The following is a 24616-nucleotide window of genomic DNA, read 5'->3' as shown; positions in this document are numbered from 1 at the left end:
ATGTGACGGCTATGCGCATCAGTGCTGGCAATATAAATTATGATTTATACCATTGTAGCCTAAACCAGTGATTTTTAAATTCATTTGTTCTAAGCTGCCCCTGTCCAAAGCTGCCCCCCTCTCCCTACATTCTTATTACTCATTTGTTCCTGTAAAAGTTACTTTTTATAGATTCTAACTAATAATATAAATATGAAAGTTTGTTAAGGTGGATAGACGGGTGGATATTTGTCACTTTTCCACGAAAAATCTATTGAACGAAGTTTGAAGAAACTTCAGAGTATTATTCATTCTGTAACATTTATAATTTATAGGCTATAAATAAAAACAATTTTATAATTCCACGTGGGCGCAGAATGGTTAATTAATCGATTGTTGACATCGGATTGCAAAACTTGAAATAAATCTGCAGAATCCACTTGAAATATTATTATGCAAATAAACAACATCGTTCCAGACCTTTGTTGGATACTCAAACGACATTAAAATTAAACTAAATTTATATTCAAACAATTGAATATACAATGAAGCTTCACAATAACTAAAATTTTGTCATTAGCCTGGCCTGACCCTGGCGATATTTCACCCCACGCAACGAAGAAAGGAGTGTGGTTAACCCTTAGAGCGCGGTTGCACACGCGGAGCGATTAGCGTGAAGCTGAGTGTAAGCGGAAAAAGGATACGAAATATCAGTACCGCAATCCAGTATTTTTTACAGACAAAATTGATTTATAAGGGAAAGCAAATAAAAGATGACATATTTACACGATATCAACGCATCTGTTTCTGTCCCGTTTAGCCCAGTAGAATTAGATTTTAAATCGGAAATAATTCCTACAAAAGATTTTATTGCTTTAATGGCTTCATTGGTATTAAGACTCTCCTAGGTTTTCGACTTCGACGGAGTTGTGCTTAAGTGGTGGGGGCCCCCGAAAGGGGCGCTTTTACGGTTTTCCGGTTTCCCTATCTAAAAGTGGTCTTACTGACGGTTGAAGGGCATTTAATCCTGCATTAAATAAGACCAAATTTATATGTTTTGGACAAACCGTTCTCGTGCAAATGTTCGGCAAAGTAGAAAATATGTGTATAATTAATGACCCTCTCCACGTCCAATAGCAAGTCCTAGTCCAAAACCTAGGAGAGTCTTTATGGGCAACTAATGAAGCCATTAAAGCACTAAAATCTTTAGTAGGAATTATTTCCGATTTAATCCATTTTTGTGTTTGATTCTACTGGCCTAGTTAATTTTCTAGCGATCTGAATTTTGAAATAAATAGGTACATGTTTAAATCGATAGGTAAGTATAGGATATGATGTTTTTTGACACTTTTATGACTTCAGTGTTGCCAATGAAGCCCTAAAAACTCGCCAACTCTATATGAGATTTATTTACTCAAGCACAAAATACGGTCTCTACGACTTTCCCTCCGCTTAAAGCTCCGCTCCCCGCTCGTCCTATGACCATGGCCTTAAACGCGCAGACGTCTGCTCCACAATACCTTTGTGCCTAATGCCGTGGTCATTGTTCCACTCAGAATATAAGCTGCAGAACTATTTGCTATAGAACGGTAATAAAGACTGGATTCGGGTGAATTATTATTATTCAGGCTGATGATTTCATTGTCTAAACGCTATTCTATGCTTCGAAATTAAATTCCAGTATCTCAGTTTGCTCAAAAATGTTAATTAACCTTACTGTTCTTATTGACAGTGTCAACGGGCGGTACGGCCAGTGAATTGCGCTATCGTGCTGCAAGCGAACGGGATTATGGTGCGCTACTCTGCCGCGCTACTAATGCAGTCGGCCGCCAGAAGCGACCGTGCGTCTTCCAAGTGGTGCCTGCTGGTAAGTTTTCTTTTGTATTATTCTGCCAAAGTTTCAGGTTCTTGCGTAATCAACTTTTACCAGCGAAGTGCGCTATTGATGCGCTAATAATTCAGTCAGTGTTAGCGACGTCAAGAATAGTCAAGATTAGTCAAGATTAATGTTGGCAGCATCATGTCAAATAGTGCAAATTAGCTAATTAATCTGTTTCGAAAATGAACATGAAATTTTCGCCAAAAAGGCAATACCGTAGCGAAAACCATCAGGCTCTCTCGCTTACTCACTCGGTAGGCCTCTTTCTTGCATTGTCTGATCTCTCACTTCCACAAAATAGCTTCTCTTTCACACTTTTCTGGAAAATCTGGAATGTTCAGGAAAAAATAGAGAAGAAACGAGACGGAAATATCGGACCTCTCGCTTCGAACATTCTAGAGCGTGAGATAGCAATATGTTTTGTCCTTGTCTTGCACGGATGGTCCGTTGCGCGAGGCAATACCGTAAAGAGAGCCGTTTTAGGTTTTTTGTCAATAACTTCGCCAATTTTGGGAATTTTGAGATGAAACCTTTTGTATAATGTAGATAATTTAATTACGCATCTGTAGAAAATAAGAAACCATTGTAAAACTACCTGCCAGTTGGAGAAAATTAGCAAAAACTGTGGATTTCCCGAAGACAGGGATAGCAATAGCGTGTGAAAGCGGGATGGAGATAGCCGCTCCCCATAAATACGGAATGAACCGCTCCAGCTGGCATGTTGTGTTCAGATGTTGTGTTCAGTTCAGAGAACAAGTGCTCCAAGCAACAAGTGATCTGAAGAAGCAAGAACTGAGAAAAGGAAGCGTAATAAACGCGAGAAGTCTCAGCAAGTGAAATAGTGGTTTTATTCCTGCAAGTAGCACCTACTACGCCTGACATAATAAGGGCAAGCTCTCAACGGCAGTCATCATCGTCCGGTCAGCGCTCTCGAACACACACAAACGCATACAGTCCACTGCAGTCCACCACAGTCAGTCTTTTGATAGGTCTAGCAAAAGAAACCGTGTAACTTCCAAGTGGAGCCTGCTGCTAAGTTTTCTTTAGTTTTAATAAACTATCTACTTTAGGCACATGAATAAGAAGTGAAGTGTGCTATTGATGCGTGAATGATTCAGTAGACTATTAGAAGCGACCGTGCGTCTTCTATGTGGTGCCTGCTGGTAAGTTTTCTTTTGTTTTAATCAGCTACTCACTTCAAGTACTTGAATAAGAAGTGAAATGCGCTATTGGCGCGCTAATAATTCAGGCAGTCTTTTGATAATCTATCAAAAGAAACCGTGTGTCTTCTAAGTGGTGCCTACCAAGTACATGCGTTGCGCTAGTAAACATTATTACCAACATTTAAACGTTACAGTAACGTTAGAGTAAAAAAATAGAAGGCTCAAGGTCACCCAAAGGGCGATGGAGCGGGCTATGCTCGGAGTTTCCCTGCGTGATCGAATCAGAAATGAGGAGAGGAGATCCGCAGGAGAACCAAAGTAACCGATAACATAGCTCGCAGAATTGCTAAAATCAAGTGGCAGTGGGCGGGGCACAATGCTCGTAGAGACGATGGCCGTTGGGGCAGGAAAGTTCTTGAGTGGTGACCACGGGCTGGAAGACGTAGCGTGGGCAGGCCTCCTACTAGGTGGACCGACGATCTGGTAAAGATCGCGGGAAAAGTCTTGACGCGGGCAGCGCAGGACCGTTCATTGTGGAAAACCTTGGGGGAGGCCTTTGTCCAGCAGTGGACGTCATATTTTGGCTGAGGCGAACGAACGAACGAAAAAAATAGCAACAAAAATCTAATTGTATGCTCGTACTGAACAAAACGAGCCCTCTTAAAAAGAAAATATATTGAGCTCTTCAAGTAAATGCTCTCAATGTATCTAAAGTACCTGTTCCTTAGTAGTAGACTAGAATTCTCAATTAGGTACGAAAGTGTAAAAGAGGCACTTACTCGGTCAGTTGGTAAGTTAAAGGAGGTAAACCACACGCTTTCAAGTAATAGTTTGGCTTTTAAGCTTAAAGAAAAAAGCTCTCATTATTTTGTCAAGTAAAATTGAGCTTTGTTATTATGTAATATGTAGATATTATGTGAAGGCCGTTTTTGTTTTGGTGATGTAAGTAGGTGTAATTTTTTTAAAGAGAATGAGTACCTATTTTGTAAGTACTAATTACAAATAGTCCCGTTAACTAAGCTCAGTTGGAAGTGTAGTCGCCCGGCAAGCGGAAGGTCGTGGGTTCATTTCCCGCCTAGGCAGTTCGTGTTTTTCAAGTTATTTATAATTTTCAAATAAATAATATGCTTGTGTAACAAGTGGATTCACCACAATAGTCCAGTGGCGGCGGGTTTCGAACCCGCCTTCCTCAGATCTTGATTCGGCCATACTGTCACCGACACCATTGAGATAATGTCACCTTAAGTTTAGTTTTATGACGTGACATTTTTTTCTTTTACCTTTTTAACATGACCATCGGCAGAGCGTTTACGCCGCTTGGCGCAAAAACAGTACTTTTTCAACTCGTTACAATATAACATATTTGTAATATTACAAATATGTTATAGGCATAATTAGTTAGGCAATTTCGTCGTCTAAATAGTTAATTGAGAAAATATTGCGATTAGTTTAGTATTTTAGAATTCTATCAAGATAAGTCCACACAGGTTTTGTAAATTTCCACTTTAGCGTCAGTTTACAAGCTGAAATTTTTATAAAAATATTGTGAAAACGATTTAACAAACATTTATATCCTATAGCATAGATCCTTGGGCAAATAGTTATCTGAGAAAATTTTTAGATTTAAGCTTTTTACAATAAGAAATCACAAATTAAAAGAACGTGAAATACCCAAAAATCAAAGTGATTTTTTCACCAATATTCTGCCTTTATTCAACACAAGAATAGCTTAATATAATAAAATAACATCTTCTTTAAAATATTTACTTTGAAACGATATATAATTCATTGTTCTTGTTTTGCTATAAACATTTGAAAACTATTAAAAAACGCCGCGCGCGAATCATTTCCAAAGATGCCCCTTGAAACGCCGCGCTTCGCGTAAACGCTCTTAACACAACTAAATTGCAAACTCCCATATATTGAAACTCTGTTGCTATATTATTTAGCTGCAGCACCAACACTGTAGCTGCAATCGATCACTGATATCAACGTTCGCGATCACCTTGTTAGTTAAACGAATAAAATAGTAAATAGCCGGTTAAAAGTATACAGGGTGTAATCAAACACAGTGAACTCGTTTCGCTGTGCCAAACCCGTACTTCCGTACTTAATATTGCAAATTCGAAAGTATTTCTGAGTCTGTGTCTTACCTTTTCACGCTTAAACCACTGAACCGATTTACATAAATCAATAAAATAATTGATTTTCGTTTACAATGTTTGTCATAGTACTTTGGAATCTACATTTCATAAAAAAAATGCCTGTGTTTGGAAACATAATAGCATTGACAGATAGTTTTAGATCCAGGGCCATTAACTAACCATAGGATAGTTTTTATCCCGGTTTTGGAAACGAGAATATGCGCATGATATCTATGTCCAACCGAAATTTACGATTTCAGGCAGGAAAAAGCTGATTCGATATTGTATAAAAATTATGTTCAGGTCATATTAAATCAGTTTGACAGCTTTGTAATTACGGACTTGTTAATCAATGTTTAACCCTTTAACCGGCACAGAAAATTACTTTTAATTTTGAACCTTACTCCGTCCCAATAAAGTTCATAATACAGTGGCAATAATTCCGCAAACAGGCAAAGGGTTAAGCTCACATAAGAGGAAAGTTGGCGACAACTCTCACATTTTTAATTATCCGCCATCACGGTGTGAATTATGAGCATTTAAAACACAAAATAGTTATTAAACTCTTGTCACCACAATAAAATTGGGTAGAGAATTCTCGTCTTATGGTAAAGTTTCAGATAGCTATCTGAAACATAATGATAACTAACAGTAAAGGTATAACCTTGACCTAATATTAGTTCAGCGAGGAGTGCGAGGACATCTCTGGTAAAATTGAAAATTATCTGACAGATAAGTTCCGAATAGAATATCAGGGACTTTATCAGACAGCGATAAAAAAAACCTGATAAAATTTCATAAGGTACTTTCGGGTACGGGGCACATAGCTCGTAGAGCTGATGGCTGTTGGGGTAGAAAAGTTCTGGAGTGGAGACCTCGGGCCGGAAGACGCAGTGTGGACACTGTTAGCAGGTCGCCCACTAGGTGGACCAACGATCTGGTGAAGGTCGTGGGTAGCGCCTGATGTAGAAAAACCAGGTTATGGAAATCCTTGTGGTGGCCTTTGTTTTGTTTAGCAGTGGATATCATTTGGCTGAAACGAACGAAGGTACTTTCCTGCCAAAAACATAAGTTATTAGAAGGTATCTAAATGATACTAGTAAGGCCCACTGCATTAATGCTCAGTTGTGCCCACTCGCTAGTCCAGCGAGTGTAAATTTAAAATTAATCGCAATATTGCGGCGTATATATCGATGTCAGAAGCTGTTAGCCGTCACACGACTTGCTGCGGTGGCTTTACCGCTGGAACCGCCACAGCGTTCAGACTTTTGAATTTTTAGGCAACTTTATGCTGACCACTGCGCATCAAACTTAAAACTGAGATATCTTATTTAGTTGTCATAAAGATATCGAACAGACTGACTCGAGATCCGAGGAACGCTGGTTTGAACCTCGCCGCCGCTGGCCTAATTGTGGTGTACCCACTCGTAAGACAAGCAAATTCAGCCTAGCACGAGGGGTTAACGAGCCTATTTTTTAGGTAATTTGTGCCACAAAAATTAGGTGTGATTTACAATAAAAAATTGTACAGCCTATCAGCTGTCGACTGGACAACTAGATAGGCTATGTTTGTTCTGTTGTGATATTTTATGTCCCCATTAACTAACCGAGTTTTATCGGTCACTCAAGTTTCTGCGGTTGCTTAATAGTACTACTGAAATGGCCAAAACCCGTTTTCGAAACATTTTTAATTTTTTCTCTGCACCTATTACTCAAAGTGTGATGGTATATAGCCTATAGCCTTCCTCGGTAAATGAGCTATATCAAACACTGAAAGAATTTTTCAAATCGGACCGGTAGTTCCTGAGATTAGCGCGTTCAGTAAACAAACAAACTTCAGCTTTATAATATTAGTATAAGATAAAATTTATTAAATAAACCAAATGTCAACATTATTTTCAAGACACATAACAACTTACTGCGGTGGCGTTCTAAAAGCGCCACAGAAATTAAACATTTATTATTAAAATCGCAATACAGTGGCGATAATAATGACGTCATTACCACTAAAATTGCCACAGCAGTCACATTTATGTTTATACTTGTTTCTAAATTATTGTGATATTGTTATTGTGAAAGCGTTTAGTTTTAGTGCAAAACTTTATTGTTTGGCCAAATATTTCGCATTTTATAACCAATAAACGGACTCTGGAAAACGTGGTATTTAAGCTGGTTAATTTAAAATATGGGTGGGTTTTAGTTTGGGGAAATGAATGTTTCAAGACACGTTTAATTATTTCATAATACTACATTTTAGAACTAGAAAACGGGTGCAAAATCTTGAAATTTTTAAGTACCTACCCATAGAGAGAATCTATTAAAAGCTAAAATAAATGCTGTTTTTTTTTATAAAAGAGGACTTATGAGTCATAATGTTGAGCAATAACTTTTGAATTTAAGTCCAAATTCTTCATTATTAGTGTCTAGCCTGTAGGGTCTTTTCAAATTACATACTTATACACGTCCCAAATATATCTTGCCCTATCACCATAGGGACAACATAATAATCAGGGGTTTTGGCTAGTTTAGTCATAGCAACAATGTTAAATTGTTATAAATCATTCTGATTAGAACCAGTCAGTCCACCACTGCGGTGTTTATAGTTAAAATCACAGTCAGTTATAGCATATGCTCTAATATTACGCTGTAAACTGTGTGGTATTAATAAATCGGTGTCAGGAGTCGTTAGCCGTCACACGAGCCGTTTCACTGGATGGACTGCCTCAATAGGCCGCCACAGTGATCAGACTTTTTATTTATTTAATAACTAAAACGATCTTTTCTGCAGAAGGAACGTAATATTGGCAGACCTAATACCGTACATCACTCTCTACCAGTCAATATTATGATCAGACTCAAAATAACTTTATAAGCGAACTCGTTTTACTCCTGTGGATTTTTATTTATACGGGGACGTGTAAAAACGCTTTCAAATGACTACTTGCGAAAAATCATTATTACGGACATCATTAAAAATAACATAATATACAATTTTAGTTATTTTAATCTCTTTCTTTCAACCGTGACTTAGGTAGACCGCCGCGTCGTAATAAAATATAAAATACGCAACTCTGTGGCGTCATCGCTGAATTTCAGCAACATTGACGCGTTATTTTATACAAATAATGGCCACGGGTGATACGCACACAAGTTACTGTCAGATATCATCCAGCATACGTTTAATGATAATAATGTTCAACCAAACATAGATGATTAAGAGTTGTTTTAATTTATAAGTTGGCTCCTGATCACAATGTCACTAAAAGAATATGCCCGTTTTTACCATCAATCCCTAATTTTTAAGTGACCCCTTTGAAAACAAAATTCCTGTTAAGTGTTATCATAGGGGTCACTTAAAAATTAGGGATTGATGATGAAAACGGGCACTATACCTAATGAAATTGGAAAACGACTGACGCGTCGCGTGTCTCGAAACTGCAGTTAAATGATACAACTGATACATTTTACCAACTATCAGTTTCTACTTTTGTGTAGTTCGGAGTCAAACCTCCGATCTTTGGTGTGGTAACCAAACTCTCAACTACTACAGCAAATGAAAAATCTGTCAATATCATGGAGTCACACACAAAAAACTATGTTATCATAAGGTTGAGTTGCACCATCTAACTTTGACGGCAACTATTACAATAACCGGTGTATTTTATATAAAATATCCAGCCTAAGTAATTTAGGATCCGATTCTTAATAAAAACAAAAGAAAGAGTTGAAAGAAATAAATATGCAATTAGAACGTAAACGCTGGGACTCGTAAAAGCCCTAATACCCTAGTCCAGCGGTTCCCGAATGGAAAGGCCGCAAGGGTTCCGTAAAAAATATTACCTTTACCACGTTTCGTTTTCGTTTCGTGACCGACGTTGTTCGCTCGCACCGACTTGTTGACGCACAAGGGAGGGGCAGGGCGTGCGGGCGGAGTAGTACGGGGGTTCCGCTAGGAAAAGTATAATCAATTAGGGTTCCTTGGCAAAAAAAAATTGGGAAACCCTGCCCTAGTCCGTTAAGTTTAAACATCTGTTTTACGGCTCCAGTCCGCTCAGGCACTTCAGAATTCTGATATCGACATTACTTATCAAAGAACACTTAAGTACTACTAGCTGTGCCCGCGACTTCGTACGCGTGAAAGTAGTTTGAATAATATTTACCGTTTTGGCAACATTATTCTTTAATTATCCGCCCCAGCAGCAAAAGCAGTTCCTGAGATTTGCGCGTTCAAACAAACAAACTCTTTAGCTTTGTAATATTATTAGTAATTTAAGTATAGATAAGTACAGAAAATCACTGTTTTTAGTTTTAATCCGGCAATTTTACCACGCCTGTCACTGTCACTATTAATTTATCATCAAAGAAGAGTTTCCAGCAAGAAATAGGAATAGAAAAAGTTGCGATACTTCAAATAGTTTGACTATTTTCAACACTGATGCCAGTTGGTTTCAATGTCTTTCATTAAAAAAGAAATTAAACCTAAGAACAATTGACAATAGTGACTGAGTCTTCTCTGCTTTTTCAAGCACTAGCCCACATTTTTGTCCCGAAGCATTGAAAGAATAAAAACTATACTGGCGATACGTTTAGAAACCATATATTTTATTTATAACTTTTTTACAGTCAGCCTCAAATACTTCGTGACACCCAAAGTAGTGAAAATGTTCGCAAAACGTATTTTATATTACATTTTTATTTTACTGGTATAATGGAGACCACAATCTCAAATCTCCATCTATACTACCTATCTATAGTCTATACTAATATTATGACTACGAAAGTAACTCTGTCTGTCTGTCTGTGTCGCTTTCACGCCTAAACCACTGAACCGATTATGATGAAATTTATCATAGAGATAGTTTGAGTCCCGGGCAAGGACATTGATAGTTTTTATCCCGGTTTTTGAAACAGGAACGCGCGCGATAAAGTTTTTCTGTCACAGACAAAATTCCACGCGGGCGAAGCCGCAGGCGGAAAGCTAGTTATTAAATATAAGAAAAATTGTATCCATAATTCCCAAGATAGTTAAGTTTTAGCATCTGTTTTAAGGGCCGTCGTTAGCGCAAATATTTTAGGAACCCAAATAACTTTATCAAAAACGATTTATATCTTCAAACATTAACAATAAGTCGTTTGTCATTTATTCCCTAGACTATAACTTTGTAATCTGTGCCTAGGCTTCAAGTTATTGTTATTGTTAACTTTTACTCATTACGGTGACATTGTAATAAAAAGATTTTATTTTACTGTCGAATTAATCTAAACTATTTGGTACACTATTCTCTAGTTGGAACTAAGTAGAGGTTTTACTAGAAAATATTTAGGCCCGATTCGACCAAACTTTTATTCGAAAATAACTCCTGCCCCCCTAGACAAAACGCACTTTTTGATCGAATCGAAAATCGAATCTGTCAAATTCCATACAAAAAAGGGGCTTTTCGACCACTTTTCGACTGGTTTGCGATTATAATGGCACTTTGTCTAGACCCACTGGTATAACTGGCACATTGACAGTTTCAGTATGAGAAATATGTCAAAACTGACGATTTATTCTGAGATTAATATTTACTCTTGTTTGGTCGAATCCACCCTTAAACACTTAAATACCATCTATCTGCCACTTTTATCAGGATTATTAACGCCCGTATTCACAAACGATGCTTGCTTAAATGAAGCAGCAAACGAACGCACAGCGTTGAATAGAGCTCTATGATTGGTTCGCGTGTCACCCTGTGCGTCCACGCGCACTGTGAGACCGTCATAGTAATGTTTGTGAATACGGATATTTTTACTACAACGCTGTTCTATTAAATCCATATTGACCACTCACAATCAGTCTCGAATCTCTAAAGATATTGTAATTACATTCGCCGGTATTTTGCAGCCATGCGAACAAAGATGGTGACTCTGTCGCTACTAAAATCCAAAACATTTATCGGCATACCAAAATACCAGCCGGCACAATCATTAATCAAAATTCACCCGATACCAGCTGAAATCGGATAGCCGTCTAAATCAATGTGTAAATTATTAATTTTGCAAGTTAATTAAGGCATTCCGAGATGTACCGAACATCGTCGGTTTAAAATACGACCGAAGTTGGCTTCCAATCTCGAGCGGCGCCGATATTGTAGAGAAAATAGTACAGCCAGCTTATTTTGGCTTCAATTCCTCAAAAAAGATTTGAAAAATGTTAAAAAATCGTCACGCTCAATTTCCTAAGCAAGAACTTGCAAAAATCAAACTTATCATGAAGGGAAGATTTGATTGGATGAAACATGCGAGAAGTGGACATAAAACACCAATATTTCCTAGAAAATATATGTCTGTATATTTGTCTATGATACTGTCATATTGGACTGTCATCAAATTGCAAGCAAGGATCATAAAACATATCTTTCGCAGAACAAATTCATGAGATATAGGTAAATAGGTTCTCTCGGCAAATGTAATGATAGGCCGTCCTCTGCTCGATAGACCAACGATTTTCAGAAAATGCCAACAATAGCTGATAAAAAGCAGTAGTTCGTGCTTTATTTACTTGGAGGGAAATTCCGCCGAGTAATGGACTGCCTTCTGAAGTTTTTTTACATGCTAAAGGCATCTAGCTGAGTATTTTCAAAATGGACTTCCCTTCGAAATGAGCTGGCTGTTCAATCCCGTCCACGTCAATATGGAATTGGGTAACGAGAAAACTTGTCCAACTTCGTACTTAGTCGCTGGATTTTTTGGAACCGATCGCGGAAGTGTGCTTCGGATTAGTTAGGACTTCGGACTCCAAGGACTGGTTTTATGGCTATAGTTTGAGATTTCAGCGAATTTTCGACTTTGTAACTCCAAATTTATTTCTAAGAAATCTGTGTGGGAGCATATAGGTTTTACTCGGTAAATAGGTAGTCAATGAAAACTCTTAAATTAGTTTGACAATACACAGAACTCTAAATGAAGTTACACTCTCACTCAAAAAAGTTAAAGAAAATTACTTACACAAACAGAATACAAGGAAAAAAATAAAAAAGTTAAAAGAAAATGACGCCCGTATAAACATTACTATGAGGTCTCACAGTGCGCGTGGACTCACAGGGTGACAAATGAACCAATCACAGAGCTCTGTTCAACGCTGTGCGTTAGATTTGCTGCTTCACTTAAACAAGCATCGTTTGTGAATACGTGCGTCAGTTACACGTTAATTCTGACTGTAATCTTGTATCTTCGTCTCTGAAGATTTATTTTTAGACAAATTAATCTACAAAAATGTGCGTTTGATCTGGGAATAAAACAAACAGAATCGAGTGAGTTCAACTCTAACCACTTACTTTTATTTCAAAACCAAAAAGAGCACGCTCGAATAAAATAATATGAAGTCGTAGAGAACATACTAATGCATGTTGGAATAAGATTTTTGCTTGACTGGCTTTCTCAGATTCCTTTGCCTTCAAATGCGAAAGCTGTACGATAAGATAACATAGCTGCCTGGATGTAGTTTCCTTGGTCCTTTGGAGACAATTTCGAGGGTCCCCATAAAAAAGTTGCGTAGACAACGTTGCCTAGCAACCGTTTGTCATAATGGCCGCTGATAAAAATAGAACCGTTCCATTTTTGAAACTCCCGCGGGATTTTCTATTGTTTTCTTTTTGTTTTTTTGCGACGCAATGAAATGGTTTTGATGTGGAGTACGAAAACAATGGTTACGTGATGAGAACATTGATTTTTAAGGAGAATGGTACATTTCTGATTTGTTATAAGAAACTTTATCTTGTAATCGTTTCGTTAAAGGGGTTTATACAGGGTGTCCCGTAATGTAACGTCAAGCCGGAACTGGGTGTTGAGGCAAGTTGTGCTGGTTATCAGAAAAATATAAAAAAAAATCTATGTGGCATATTTTCAAAATAATAGGCATTTAAAAAAAATCTAAAAATTCTACTCCAGGTGACGGTCCTTTTACTCGTGTTGCCACAAATCTTCACTTTTTCCAAATTTTTTTTTTGTTATGTAACCCTGAATAATGCTTCTCTAAATTGTTATCAAAATTACAAAACCAGCTGCTCCAGCTTGGAAGAAAAAAAATTCATTATTCCCAAAAAAATTTTCAAAATAAAAATTTTGCCTAGTTTAAACTGACTGTACTGAAAAAAAAATGTACTACGCGAGTGTGGGAAGTGACGTCATAATTTGGCGCATTTAGTAAGGATTCCAAAATGGTATAACACTTGGTAAATTTTTGCTGTAATTGTCGACAATTTTTGTTTTTTTTGGAAATAGTCCCGTTTTTAACTTTATCTACCTTGGTTAAAAATTATTATTCTAATGTGCCCAAAATTCAAGTTTCTGTGACCGACTACCGTACAGTCAGTCACAGAAACTTTTGTCACCATGACAGTAATTAGTAGTTGACATACTGTGACAAAAGTCACCCGTGCGCGCGCGCCTTTACTAGGTAGTAAAGGCGCGCGCGCACGGGCAGAGCAGGTGCTCTGCCTGCACTTGTACTTGGTAACAGGGATAGGTAATAAGGATATGAAGTTTCGGTTATGGATACGGTTACGTATATTAGAATAATATTATACCGGTTTCGGTTACGGTCACGGATATGAAATCATTTCAGATTATCCGAAAGTTTCGGATAATTTCGGTTACGGAATTATTAGAATTTCAAAAATGTAGGTATAATACAAATAGCAAGATGCTGCGTGAGCGTGACCCACATAGCTACTTTATGTACCAACTAAGACGACACCTATGTATGATAAAGGTAAAACAGGCTGGGATATTAGATGGTGCCAGCGAATGCCAGACAAGTTGGTAACAAATATTAAGATTTAAGGTACAATTCCAAGACGGGCCGCAGACCGCAAACTGCAACCGCAATCTGCAAAACTATGAAATCGGCAGCGCGGCATTGCACCTGTGGCGTGTATACTGCAGATTTCATAGTTTTGCAGTTTGGAATTGTACCCTTAGACTCCGCCTTTATCCGAAACTATCCGTAACGTTTGAATTAGTTTCGGTTACGGTTATGGATATTTTTTTATTTCGGATATCCGATAGTTTTGGTTACGGTTACGGATATCCATAACATCCCTGCTTGGTAAGATGGCCCTCTCCGTCCCGCTCATACCTTTTAAAATGGCTTCTCCACCTCACTTAAGCCAGAAACTTGAATTTTGGGCACATTAGAATAATATTTATAACCAAGGTAGATAAAGTTAAAAACGGGATTATTTCCAATAAACAAAAATTGTCGACAATCACACCAAGATTTTACAAAGTGTTATACCATTTTGGAATCCTTACTAAATGCGCCAAATTATGACGTCACTTGCCACACTCGCGTAGTACATTTTTTTTTCAGTACAGTCAGTTTAAACTAGGCAAAATTTTTATTTTGATATTTTTTTTGGGAATAATGTATTTTTTTCATCCAAGTTGGAGCAGCTGGTTTTGTAATTTTGATAACAATTTAGAGAAGCATTATTCAGGGTTACATAACAAAAAAAAAATTTGGAAAAAGTGAAGATTTGTGGCAACACGAGTAAAAAGACCGTCACCGGGAGTAGAATTTTTTGATTTTTTTTAAATGCCTATTATTTTGACAAAATGCCACATAGATTTTTTTTTATATTTTTCTGATAACCAGCATAACTTGCCTCAACACCCAGTTCCGGCTTGACGTTACATTACGGGACACCCTGTATACTTTATTTATCCTCGCCGTGGTTTTTATAGTGGATTAGTGATCCACCCATTATGGGAGTGGGTAGTCAATGCGAAAAAACGCTCAACGGTTGGAATGTGCAGGTGTCAAAATGTCCATACGGACCGGCTGTTAGTGTGGCAAAAAGTATGAACGTCAAAAATTCCCAGTGTCAAAATGTACATTATCACCATGGTTACAATGGTTTAGTGACAAATGGTTCGCATCACAAAATACAAGTACAACCAGGCCTGTTCATCTCCGCGAGTTTACATCGAAAACAAAACACGCAAGATGGCCCACCTACAGGATACTATTCGACAAGGCCTCACATACGAGCGAACATTGACTCACGCACGCGTATTCTTGTGTATGATGGAAGAAAATAAAGAAAATGGTGTACTTAATACTGTGCAGTATTTAACTGCCTAAATAATAATAAAAACACAGAATGTACTTTTTTAAGTTGTCTCAAGACACTGAGAGGTAAATAAGTACATAGTTAATATTATTCATGATAATTCATGCTAAATCATGTATTTCCTCCGCCATTTTCTGCAGTTTGGCACCTCACGTCACATCATTTTACCGAAGTCAGCCCTATAGCTTCGGCGCAGTGCCGATCACTGACGTTTGTCAACAAAATGGTGCTTGACTCTTGAGACAGGCTAAATTACACCATATTGTTAATGCATTGAGCATACATTTTTTTAAATACCTTCGCGAAGTAAAACTTCTGTACGTAGTACTTATATCATTCAGGGACTGGGTAGTCAATGCGAAAAAACGCTCAACGGTTGGAATGTGCAGGTGCCAAAATGTCCATACGGACCGGTTGTTAGTGTGGCAGAAAGTATGAACGTCAAAAAGTCCCAGTGCCAAAATGTACATTGTTACCATGGTTACAATGGTTTAGTGACAAATGGTACACATCACAAAATACAAGTACAACAAAAGGTGTGATAGATAAAATGATCAACTGATATATTGTGCTCATGAATAAATTAATAAAATTAAATGTCAAAATGTTCAATGTTCTTGTAGTCTAGTCAATAAAGTTTTTTTGGACATTTTTACCTTGATGCATTTAAACACGTGTTCACGTTAGCTATTATACAATAAGACGCTTGTTCAAATAAACCCGAAGACATTTTAACTTCAGATCATTTTAACCATTGCTCATTTCGACGTTCATACTTTTTGCCACACTAACAACCGGTCCGTATGGACATTTTGACACCTGCACATTCCAACCGTTGAGCGTTTTTTCGCATTGAGTACCCAGTCCCTGAATGATTATTCATTATTCTGTGGTCACACACACAATATGTCAGCCAGGCTTGGGGAGTGTAGGCCAAATTATTTTTTGCCTCTAGTAACTAAATTCGTAAACGGTCGTGTTCCTGTGGTAGAAGACTCAAAAAACAACCTTCAAGTATCTTTACAAATCCCATCCCTCACACCCTTAACCCATATTTTCTGATCTCGAATTTAGTTCCCGTTCCCGGGCAACGTTTGACAAAATAGCATGGCGACTAACGAAAAAATCTTTGTGTTCCATTTTGAAAATTCCCGCGCATCGCAGACGCGCTATTGTGATCGCCAGTGTTGTTTTGTGTCTGAAACAGTCCCCGGTATTCTAGTTTTTACTACTTTTACATAGACAAGGCGAATCGACTCTGTGACGGCACTCTGTAATTTATTCTTTTCTTTCTAGGTACAGACCTTTTTGTGCAATTGAATTGAATTCTCTCTGCAGCTCTTGCATGTACAGTCGCACACAATTTTGTTGAAAAAATCGTATGTATTTGCTACTACATAGTGACGGTACTAACTGTGATTATCTAGAAGAATAGGGATGATGACTGGGTAATGAAAGTGAAATTCTATTTAGTCCGTCAGACAGATAATAAAATAATTTTAGAGACATATTATTTCTTAATTTATTTTTTCATAATCGAATAATTACAGTATTATATTGAGTTGAAATGTCGCGTGATGTCACTTATGAGTAAAAAATCTACTCAAGCGTGACGTAACGCGCCATTTCAATATTTTCTAATTATCTGTCTGACGGACAAATAATTGAAATTTTGTCATCTAGCCTACATACAATTATTAATAGAGACACATGTTTTACAGTTTGTTCCACAATAACCCCTATTACTTACTACATACAACCACAGTGTATCGCTATTTAGGTAGGTACCTTGATACGCCGTTGTCCATACCTACACGAGCAGTAAAGGATTTCTTTGAATTAAGGAACAATGGTTTGTACCATTACTTTCGGGAAAACTATGTCCTACTAAAGAAGTAAGGTATCGCAAAATTAAGTAGGTATTTCCCGAAACGATTTTCAACTTGTCCACCCTGACCTTGAAAACTGACCTTCACTGGTTGGGTTTTTATTGGCGGTCAAGCTGTAGATCCTGGCTATACAGGAGTTGCAGTGGTGGGAAAGAGAGGAGGGAATAGTAGTAGTAGTAACCGTTGTCAACCTTGAAGTCAGTTAAAAAAAACTCCTAAAACTGATTTATTTTTGCAAGTAGACTTTTAAAAAGCACTTTTACACATCCCAGTATGGGATAATACTGGGATGTGTAAAAGTGCTTTTTAAAAGTCTACTGTTAAATCATGCATAGGTATTATGTATGATTCTGTATTGTGCATTTGTGTCGTGCGCTTTTATCCATTTTGTTTGTTGCTTCAGCTGCCATGCGAGCAAATAATATAGCCTTTGCTCATCTTAGCACTCATAGATGATGTGATTCCCTTCCATCGGGTGTAAACACGTTATTCGTACGATACTTATCTCCTTCTGTTATGCAAATGGTTTGATGTTGCAGTGCTTATTTGGGCGATATTGGCTTAGCAATGAGGATTCAGAGAGGCACGCTTTAATATGACGTGAATTTGATCTACAGTGTGTTTGGGATAGGGCTAGCGATAAATTAGGGCGATGTTGTGATGTCAATTTTATCGACAAAAATGCCCCCATAATTATGTGGGCCCACACCCCCCTCCTCTTGGACTGGGGGGGCTTAATTTTGTATGTGACTATTACATAAAAATTGTTTGTATTTCTTATGTGCCCGTCTTACAGATAAATAAAAAATTGCATTTGTAAGCCAATAATTTATGTGGCATTCAAAAAAACACAAAAATTAAAAATTATGACCAAAAAACTTAAAAAAAATAATGAATTTTAGTTTTTGTCAAAAAATCAGATTGACGGGCACGTTTTTGGGGGCATTTTTGACAAAATAACATCGCCTTAAATTATCGCTAGCCCTCTCCCAAACACACTGTATACGTGTATGCAAATATAACTCAAACTAATGCTGTGAGGATTTTTAAATGTATGCAAAGAGGTTTTCAGAATTAAGCTGAGTTTAGCTGACTTCAAAGAGGAAACACATTATAGTTTTATTTACGAGTCTTACTTCTTAAAACCCAACATATAAAACTCTATTGACGTATTGACAAATAATTCAAACTGTGAGTCTCCAGCTCCAGCCAGTTTCTGGAAACAACTCTCATGTGGCCCAAATAAGAATTTTCATTAACTCTCTTTCCCACCGCTGAACTCGTATCAAGCCAGGATCTCCAAGTTTGGCTAATAAAGCCCAACCAGTGAAGGTGGAGTAGTCCCAAGCTTAGTGTTTTGGAACCTGCAACTTATTTAACCAAAAGATTACCTATAATCTAAAACCTATGTTTGAAATATAATATCGATTCTTCCCCTCGTCTTCTTCACCCAAATCCTTACTAAACCAACTTATTGTCCCCAGCGCGGCCCTCACCTCCTCGCAACTGCACTGCCAGCAGACTCCTCAAGAACAACGAAGCGTTCCTCTCAGTGCGGTGCATAGCGGGCTACGATGGAGGCCTGAACCAGCACTTCACTCTGGACGCGTTGGGAGAGACCGGGAGAGTGTTGGTCAACAACTCTGCTCAGTTTACAGGTACTTATAGATCGTTTCATCCACGAAGACGCGCCCCACCATTCTTCTGCTAATGTTTGAGTGTTATCGGTACACGCTAAATAATTATCCATAAGTACACACGCACACTACAATAATGACGCTCGGATTGCTCGGATCAAACTCCCCAGTCACCTCACCCCGCGCTTCCCTCGACCAAAAATTGATGGGGTGCGTCTTCGTGGATGAAACGATCTATACAAGTTTAATTAATGCAGATTCTTAAAAGACTAGGGATCGATTACAGAACAGCACTTAAACCAGATTTACCCACGATCATAGATTGTGTGGTGGATCTACCTATGGGTTTAGATCAAAATTCATCTATTAAAAGATAAGTTAGAAAAGCTAGACAAGTTTTGGACTTCATGAACGCACTTTAAACTGTGTTCAAGCTGCTTTTTAGTCCCCAAAAAAATTACAATATTCCCAGATTTTAGCGATGATGTTAACCATCGAATAAATCCTACCATGCCACTCTTAGATGTCACTAGAGGGTCGATTATTTGGTATATCCTTATGTCAGAATAGAAACTCAAGTTATCGGACTTTGCCATAAATTTTAATGTTTTTCAACAAATCTTTCTCCCACCAGACCTAGTAGTATGGCTGAACGTGAGCTGGTCAATGCTGGAAGCAATAGCCGAAGACGAGGTACTGGCCGTCACGGCTCGCAACAGCAAGGGTTCGTCGGAGCCGGTGCTGCTGAGGGATTTGGTCTTCAGGGACGCTGCTAAAAGGACTGGTAAGATTTTTATAATGCTCATAAATTCATTATTATTTAGACTTATGAACTAGCACAATAATAAATCATACTTACTCTCCATTTATTAATATTTAGACTTAGAATAAGCACAATCTAAATCATAGTATTCTTCATTTGAGCATCAAAGTACTTTTCGTTTTCTACAATTAGTTACGTTGCTAAATGGAACATGAATTTTTCTGCCTTCCGCTTTTGCTTCTACTAATAGTGCGCGTACTTTATATAATTATAGCAACTTTTGTTTTTTACAATTGGTTTTCTTTTCCTTCTTTATTTTTCTTCATAAATCTTGCTAAGCATGTTACTTGTGAACAGAATTAAAACTGAAAGGTGATTACTTATTCAAAGTTATAGCCTGCAGTAGTTAAGGTATTCATAGACTGGACATCATGGAATCGTCAGTCAACTAGCAAACTGAAATCTCTATAACATATGTGAACAGAAAGCACCACGCTCGCTGGCAGCAAGTTCCCCGCAGCGGCAGCGTTGGCTGGCGTCGCCGCCATGCTGACGGCGGCTGGGGCCATAATCGCCCTGGTGCTGAGAAGGTTAGGGAATTAAACTATTAACTAACTCTACATCTTTAAATACATTCCAAGCATTATCATCATGGTCAAGAGTGCTAGGATGCGTGCCGTAATAAAATCTTATCGACGATTTTAGACGTCAAAATGGGCTTATAGATTAAATCGATATAATAGCGTGATAAACGTTTATCGTGGCGCGCATCCTAGGCCTACAGGTCATTATTTTGGTCTCCACTGCATGAGCGCGACCCTCTCCAATTTACTTGACTCAAATGGAAGATTTGGCCTCCACATTCCGCGCTGGCCTGAGACTAGTATTGGCAAATCGTCAAATGTTGTTGACATCGATGGATATTGGTTATGTCTTATCGTCAGCTGTTGTTTTAGTTTTTTCTACTTAAAAAAACAACAAATCTTTTTTTTTCTATTACTAAGACGGTGTTTAGAGATTTGACAAACTAAGTCTGAGTTGCGCCATCTTACTTTGATTTTAACAAACGTCAAAAAACTGTCTAAAACTGTACAAAAGCACCGGTTTTTGTTAAAGTTATGGTTAAAGTAATTTGATGCAACTCAGCCTTAATAGGTATTTCAAGATAATCTTCATTTGCGCAGGCGCAACGACACGACAACAACAAGCAAGAGGCCGTCGCAGAGCGTGGTGCAAGTGGACGCGCAGGGCCGGAGGTACCTCATAGCATACCCCGCGCCCGCGGACAAGCTGGAAACCAAACCTGATATCCTCAACCCTAAGTCTGGTGAGTAATTCTGATTTAGAATAGGTACCTAAACCTATTCATTATCATTTCAGCCACAGGACAACAATAGACAAACGACATAGGCCTCCCCCAATGATTTCCACATCGCTTGAATATAAATAGGTACCAGGTAAGCAAGTCAAATTCCAGCAATAGAATGAACTCTTTTTTCTTTCTTTGGCTGAAATTTTCAGTCAGAGATCTTTAACTCCGTTTGGGGCTAGAATATCCTTGGACATTTACACTGAGCACACAATTTTTTTGCCAGGTACAAGAGCGTAGAGAATGAATGGACGAAGCGTTGAACTTACTTGTTAGTAAGCTCGGATGAGGTGCATCTGACATGAAATGTGCTTAAAAAGCACTCACTGTTATGATACTTACAAAAATATTTAGTACTAAGCATTTTTCCTTGTAACCGAAAATCTTCGGCCTCGTCACACGATCATTTGAATAATAGAAGTAGAAGGCTTTAATTTATAACATTTCTCAATAACAGATAACGAGCCTCCTCGAGTGGTGTTAGAGTCAACCGACAACAAAAGCTACACCATAAGAGAGGCGAACAAGGAGGGCGCCTCCTATAGCTCTCCTCCGACTGACGACGAAATGGTAAGTTGATCAAGTTGAGTCTAACTCAGGTTACTGTCAGATCGAACTTTGTGATTGCCAACAATAAATCAAGGCTAACCTTACTTCAACTAGGTTAGGCTATGTTGACCACTTGCCTAATGACTTCACAGTGGAACAGTGGTCGAGTAATGAGTTTTGAATGCTTATGTGTCTGCTTTATAGGACAACTCGATACACAAGGTATATATGGATGATATAGTTACTGAATTCGTCACACCTAGGCCTTTTTACCTAAAGCCCGTTTTCCACCGCCAAAGAGGAATGAACTAGGGATTTCTAGCAGAGTAGTCTTCGTGTACATAAAATAGGATTGCTTTTCTACTGAGAAAGAGTTCGGTAGTATTGATTTGATGAGCGATCTCATGTTTACTCTTTTTCTTTCTTTGTCTTTTTCGCCCGATTCTTTGTTGGTGGAAACAGATGTATGAATTTTTGTATTGCAAGGTATACGGAGTCATTAATAGACTCGCTTCGCTCGCGGTGGAAAATCCGCATAACATTAAAAAGATATTAATTAACAATTTCAAAAAATTGTGTATATTAACTGTACATTTTCTAGTTTGATTACCAACATAATAATTTTGATGAATATAAAAATATACATCCGCCTATATTTATAGGCACACACTACAAATTAATTACAATCACTTTCCTACTTCAAACATCTGCAAGCAAAGCCAACTAATTGATATTACCACCCCACACGTAGTAATTTATCAACCAATAATACCCCAACCCCTTATAAGGGCCCATCATTAAAATTAACGATGTTCTATTGCAGATGCCTCAGAGATAACAGAAGGACGAGACACAACGACCACTGTAAATATAACTAAACTATACGGTAGAGGTACAGGTTGATTGTTTCAGATGCCATATTTATTACGCGACAAAGTTGAGGCGCAGTTGGAACGTAAGGCGCGCCATACTTTTCACCTGCATTCCTGCATTGTATCAGTTAAATGCGTCTTGAAGGGTTATTTATTGAATTTCTTTGAAGATAATTTTTGCAAAAGCGTCTTTTTGGCACAAAGACACATATTAAATTGATATTCTTGTTTGATTTCTCTGTATCAATTTTGTACAAAATATGATTTTATAAACTTTTCGACCAACATAAATAATGTTTCGTCATTTCATACTTCGGCCAATCCTTGCGTGCCCAAAAGTGCTTCAAAACGTACGTAAATATGGCATGAATATAAATCAACCTCTCATGCAGTAGGTTTTCTTTCAACTGGGTGCAAAGATTGCTAAGAAAGTTAATCAAAATTATTTAATTTAGTCAAAAGAAAGAATAAGAAACACAGCTGCTATAGGCCTTCATGTCCAACGAACATCTTCCTAAAAAGTAAACCTAACAATGTTTAAAATGTATTAAGAAATTTTAAGATTTTTAATCTTAATATTTCTTAAGAATCTCTAAGATAACCTATATCATGCAACAAAGTTAATACATTTCTACACTTTTCTTATGCTATCCTGCATCCAGTAGATAGAGTTTTTACTGCAGTCGTCTCTACTGTGCTATTTGTAAATTCCAAATGCCAACAAAACTTGACTATAAGATACCATAGGACTCTTCCATATCAAATTGTTTGGTTATAATAAGTTTATATCAATAAGGCTTATTTGGTTGTCAATATTAAGAGCTTACTGAAATCTTAAGGCTTGTAGATTTTTAGAAAAAATAACTATTTACAGTCAGAAAAGTGAGTTAATTCACACTCGTAAGAGTGGTTCCCAATACAAATAAATTTCACTCTTAAGTAACTAAGTTTTAAGCTCCTGTAGCTATTTAAACCAACACAAATTGTCACTTAGTATGCAAGAATTTGATTTTGATTATGCGAACATCAGGCCTCCCCAACTCGTCTGGCCTGTGTGGGGAGTGTTGACTAAAATCCTCAGATCATAGATGATCTGAGACTGATGCCCATTTTCACCATCAATCCCTAATTTTTAAGTGACCCTTATGGTAACACATAACAGGAATTTTGTTTTCAAAGGGGTCACTTAAAAATTAGGGATTGATGGTGAAAACGGGCATAAATCTTACATTTGTCTCTGATTTTGAAAGGGTTGTTACAGTGGAGACAAAATGAGCTGATGATGATGACGACTCTCACAGAGATTTCAAAATCCACTAGCCATAAGATTTTAGTATGAATATAGTTATTTAAACTGATATGAACGATTGTTTACTTCTTGTGACTGATTTATGATAAGATTAATGTAATAATTTATCATTATCAAATGCTTTTTATGGCATAGGATTTTGTTAACATATTCAATTGAAATTGTCAAATGAGTTTCTTACTAATTTAAAACATACTCGAGAGCAATGAATTCGAGATTAAGTATATTAATATAAAAAAAAATGCTATTGTTATAATAAAATGTGAAAGTTTATCTTTTTATTTAGTAGTAAATTTTGTTCTTTCGGCGCCAGCACATCAAGCTAACATATTCTTGCAAATTGTCACTTAATAATTTTATGTTTTACTTTATTAAATCAAAAGTTTAAAGTACCTAACTGTGCTATCGATCAGACAAATTACTTTATTTCTAGAATAATATTGATATTATGTTGACAAATTTTGTATGTCAGCGTGTCAATTTTCATATTAATCTGGCTATTAAAAATTGGCCCTAATTAAATTTTGTAAATAAGATAGTCGCTAAGCATGTATTAAATTTTGTAAAATTTATTGAATGTTTTGTAAATATTTCATTTCAAACTCTTGAAAAAATATCAAAAATGTTAAATTATAAAATTATATGGAGTCAGCCTTAATGATGTAAACCTTATTATATTGTTTATATATTATAGACATATATGTATGTTATTTTAATGTAAATTATGTGACTAAATAAAAGTTGAAACTTGTACATGGTAACTTATTTATTTTTCAAAACCACTTGGCATAAAATAGGTGAAATAGGTACTTAAGGCCCAGAACAGACGGTGAAACGCAACTGCAACGAAACTGCAACTGCTAGTTACTTTTGAGTTGCATCTAAGTTTCTGCCATAGCGTCCGTTGAGAGACCACACATGACGCGACCAGTTTGAAACTTTCAGTTT

At 37.3% G+C, this 24616-nt stretch overlaps 1 protein-coding gene and 1 long non-coding RNA gene across 2 annotated transcripts; both read left to right on the top strand.

Annotated features, from left to right (window-relative positions):
- The first annotated feature begins 1281 nt into the window (after positions 1-1281).
- On the top strand, positions 1282-20172 carry LOC135081904 (uncharacterized). The gene is made up of 5 exons (XM_063976685.1): positions 1282-1297; positions 1712-1846; positions 18654-18827; positions 19441-19590; positions 20054-20172. Exons 1-5 carry the CDS (start codon positions 1282-1284, stop codon positions 20170-20172), a joined length of 594 nt encoding a protein of 197 aa, XP_063832755.1.
- A 580-nt stretch (positions 20173-20752) lies between these two features.
- LOC135081791 (uncharacterized) lies at positions 20753-24329 on the top strand. The gene is made up of 3 exons (XR_010259269.1): positions 20753-20896; positions 21396-21508; positions 22311-24329. It is a non-coding gene; the product is annotated as an uncharacterized LOC135081791 (long non-coding RNA).
- Positions 24330-24616: the final 287 nt, after the last annotated feature.

This window comes from Ostrinia nubilalis, chromosome 20, assembly GCF_963855985.1.
Source record: "Ostrinia nubilalis chromosome 20, ilOstNubi1.1, whole genome shotgun sequence".
NCBI lineage: Eukaryota > Metazoa > Arthropoda > Insecta > Lepidoptera > Crambidae > Ostrinia > Ostrinia nubilalis.
The sequence above is the reverse complement of the archived record's forward strand: the minus strand, read 5'-3'. Positions and strand labels throughout refer to the sequence as shown.

Excerpts from the sequence above, each read along its gene's own strand:
- LOC135081904 (XM_063976685.1), top strand. Across the intron at positions 1,847-18,653 it reads CTTCCAAGTGGTGCCTGCTG|CGCGGCCCTCACCTCCTCGC; the intron begins GTAAGTTTTCTT and ends TATTGTCCCCAG. Across the intron at positions 19,591-20,053 it reads GGACGCTGCTAAAAGGACTG|AAAGCACCACGCTCGCTGGC; the intron begins GTAAGATTTTTA and ends ATATGTGAACAG.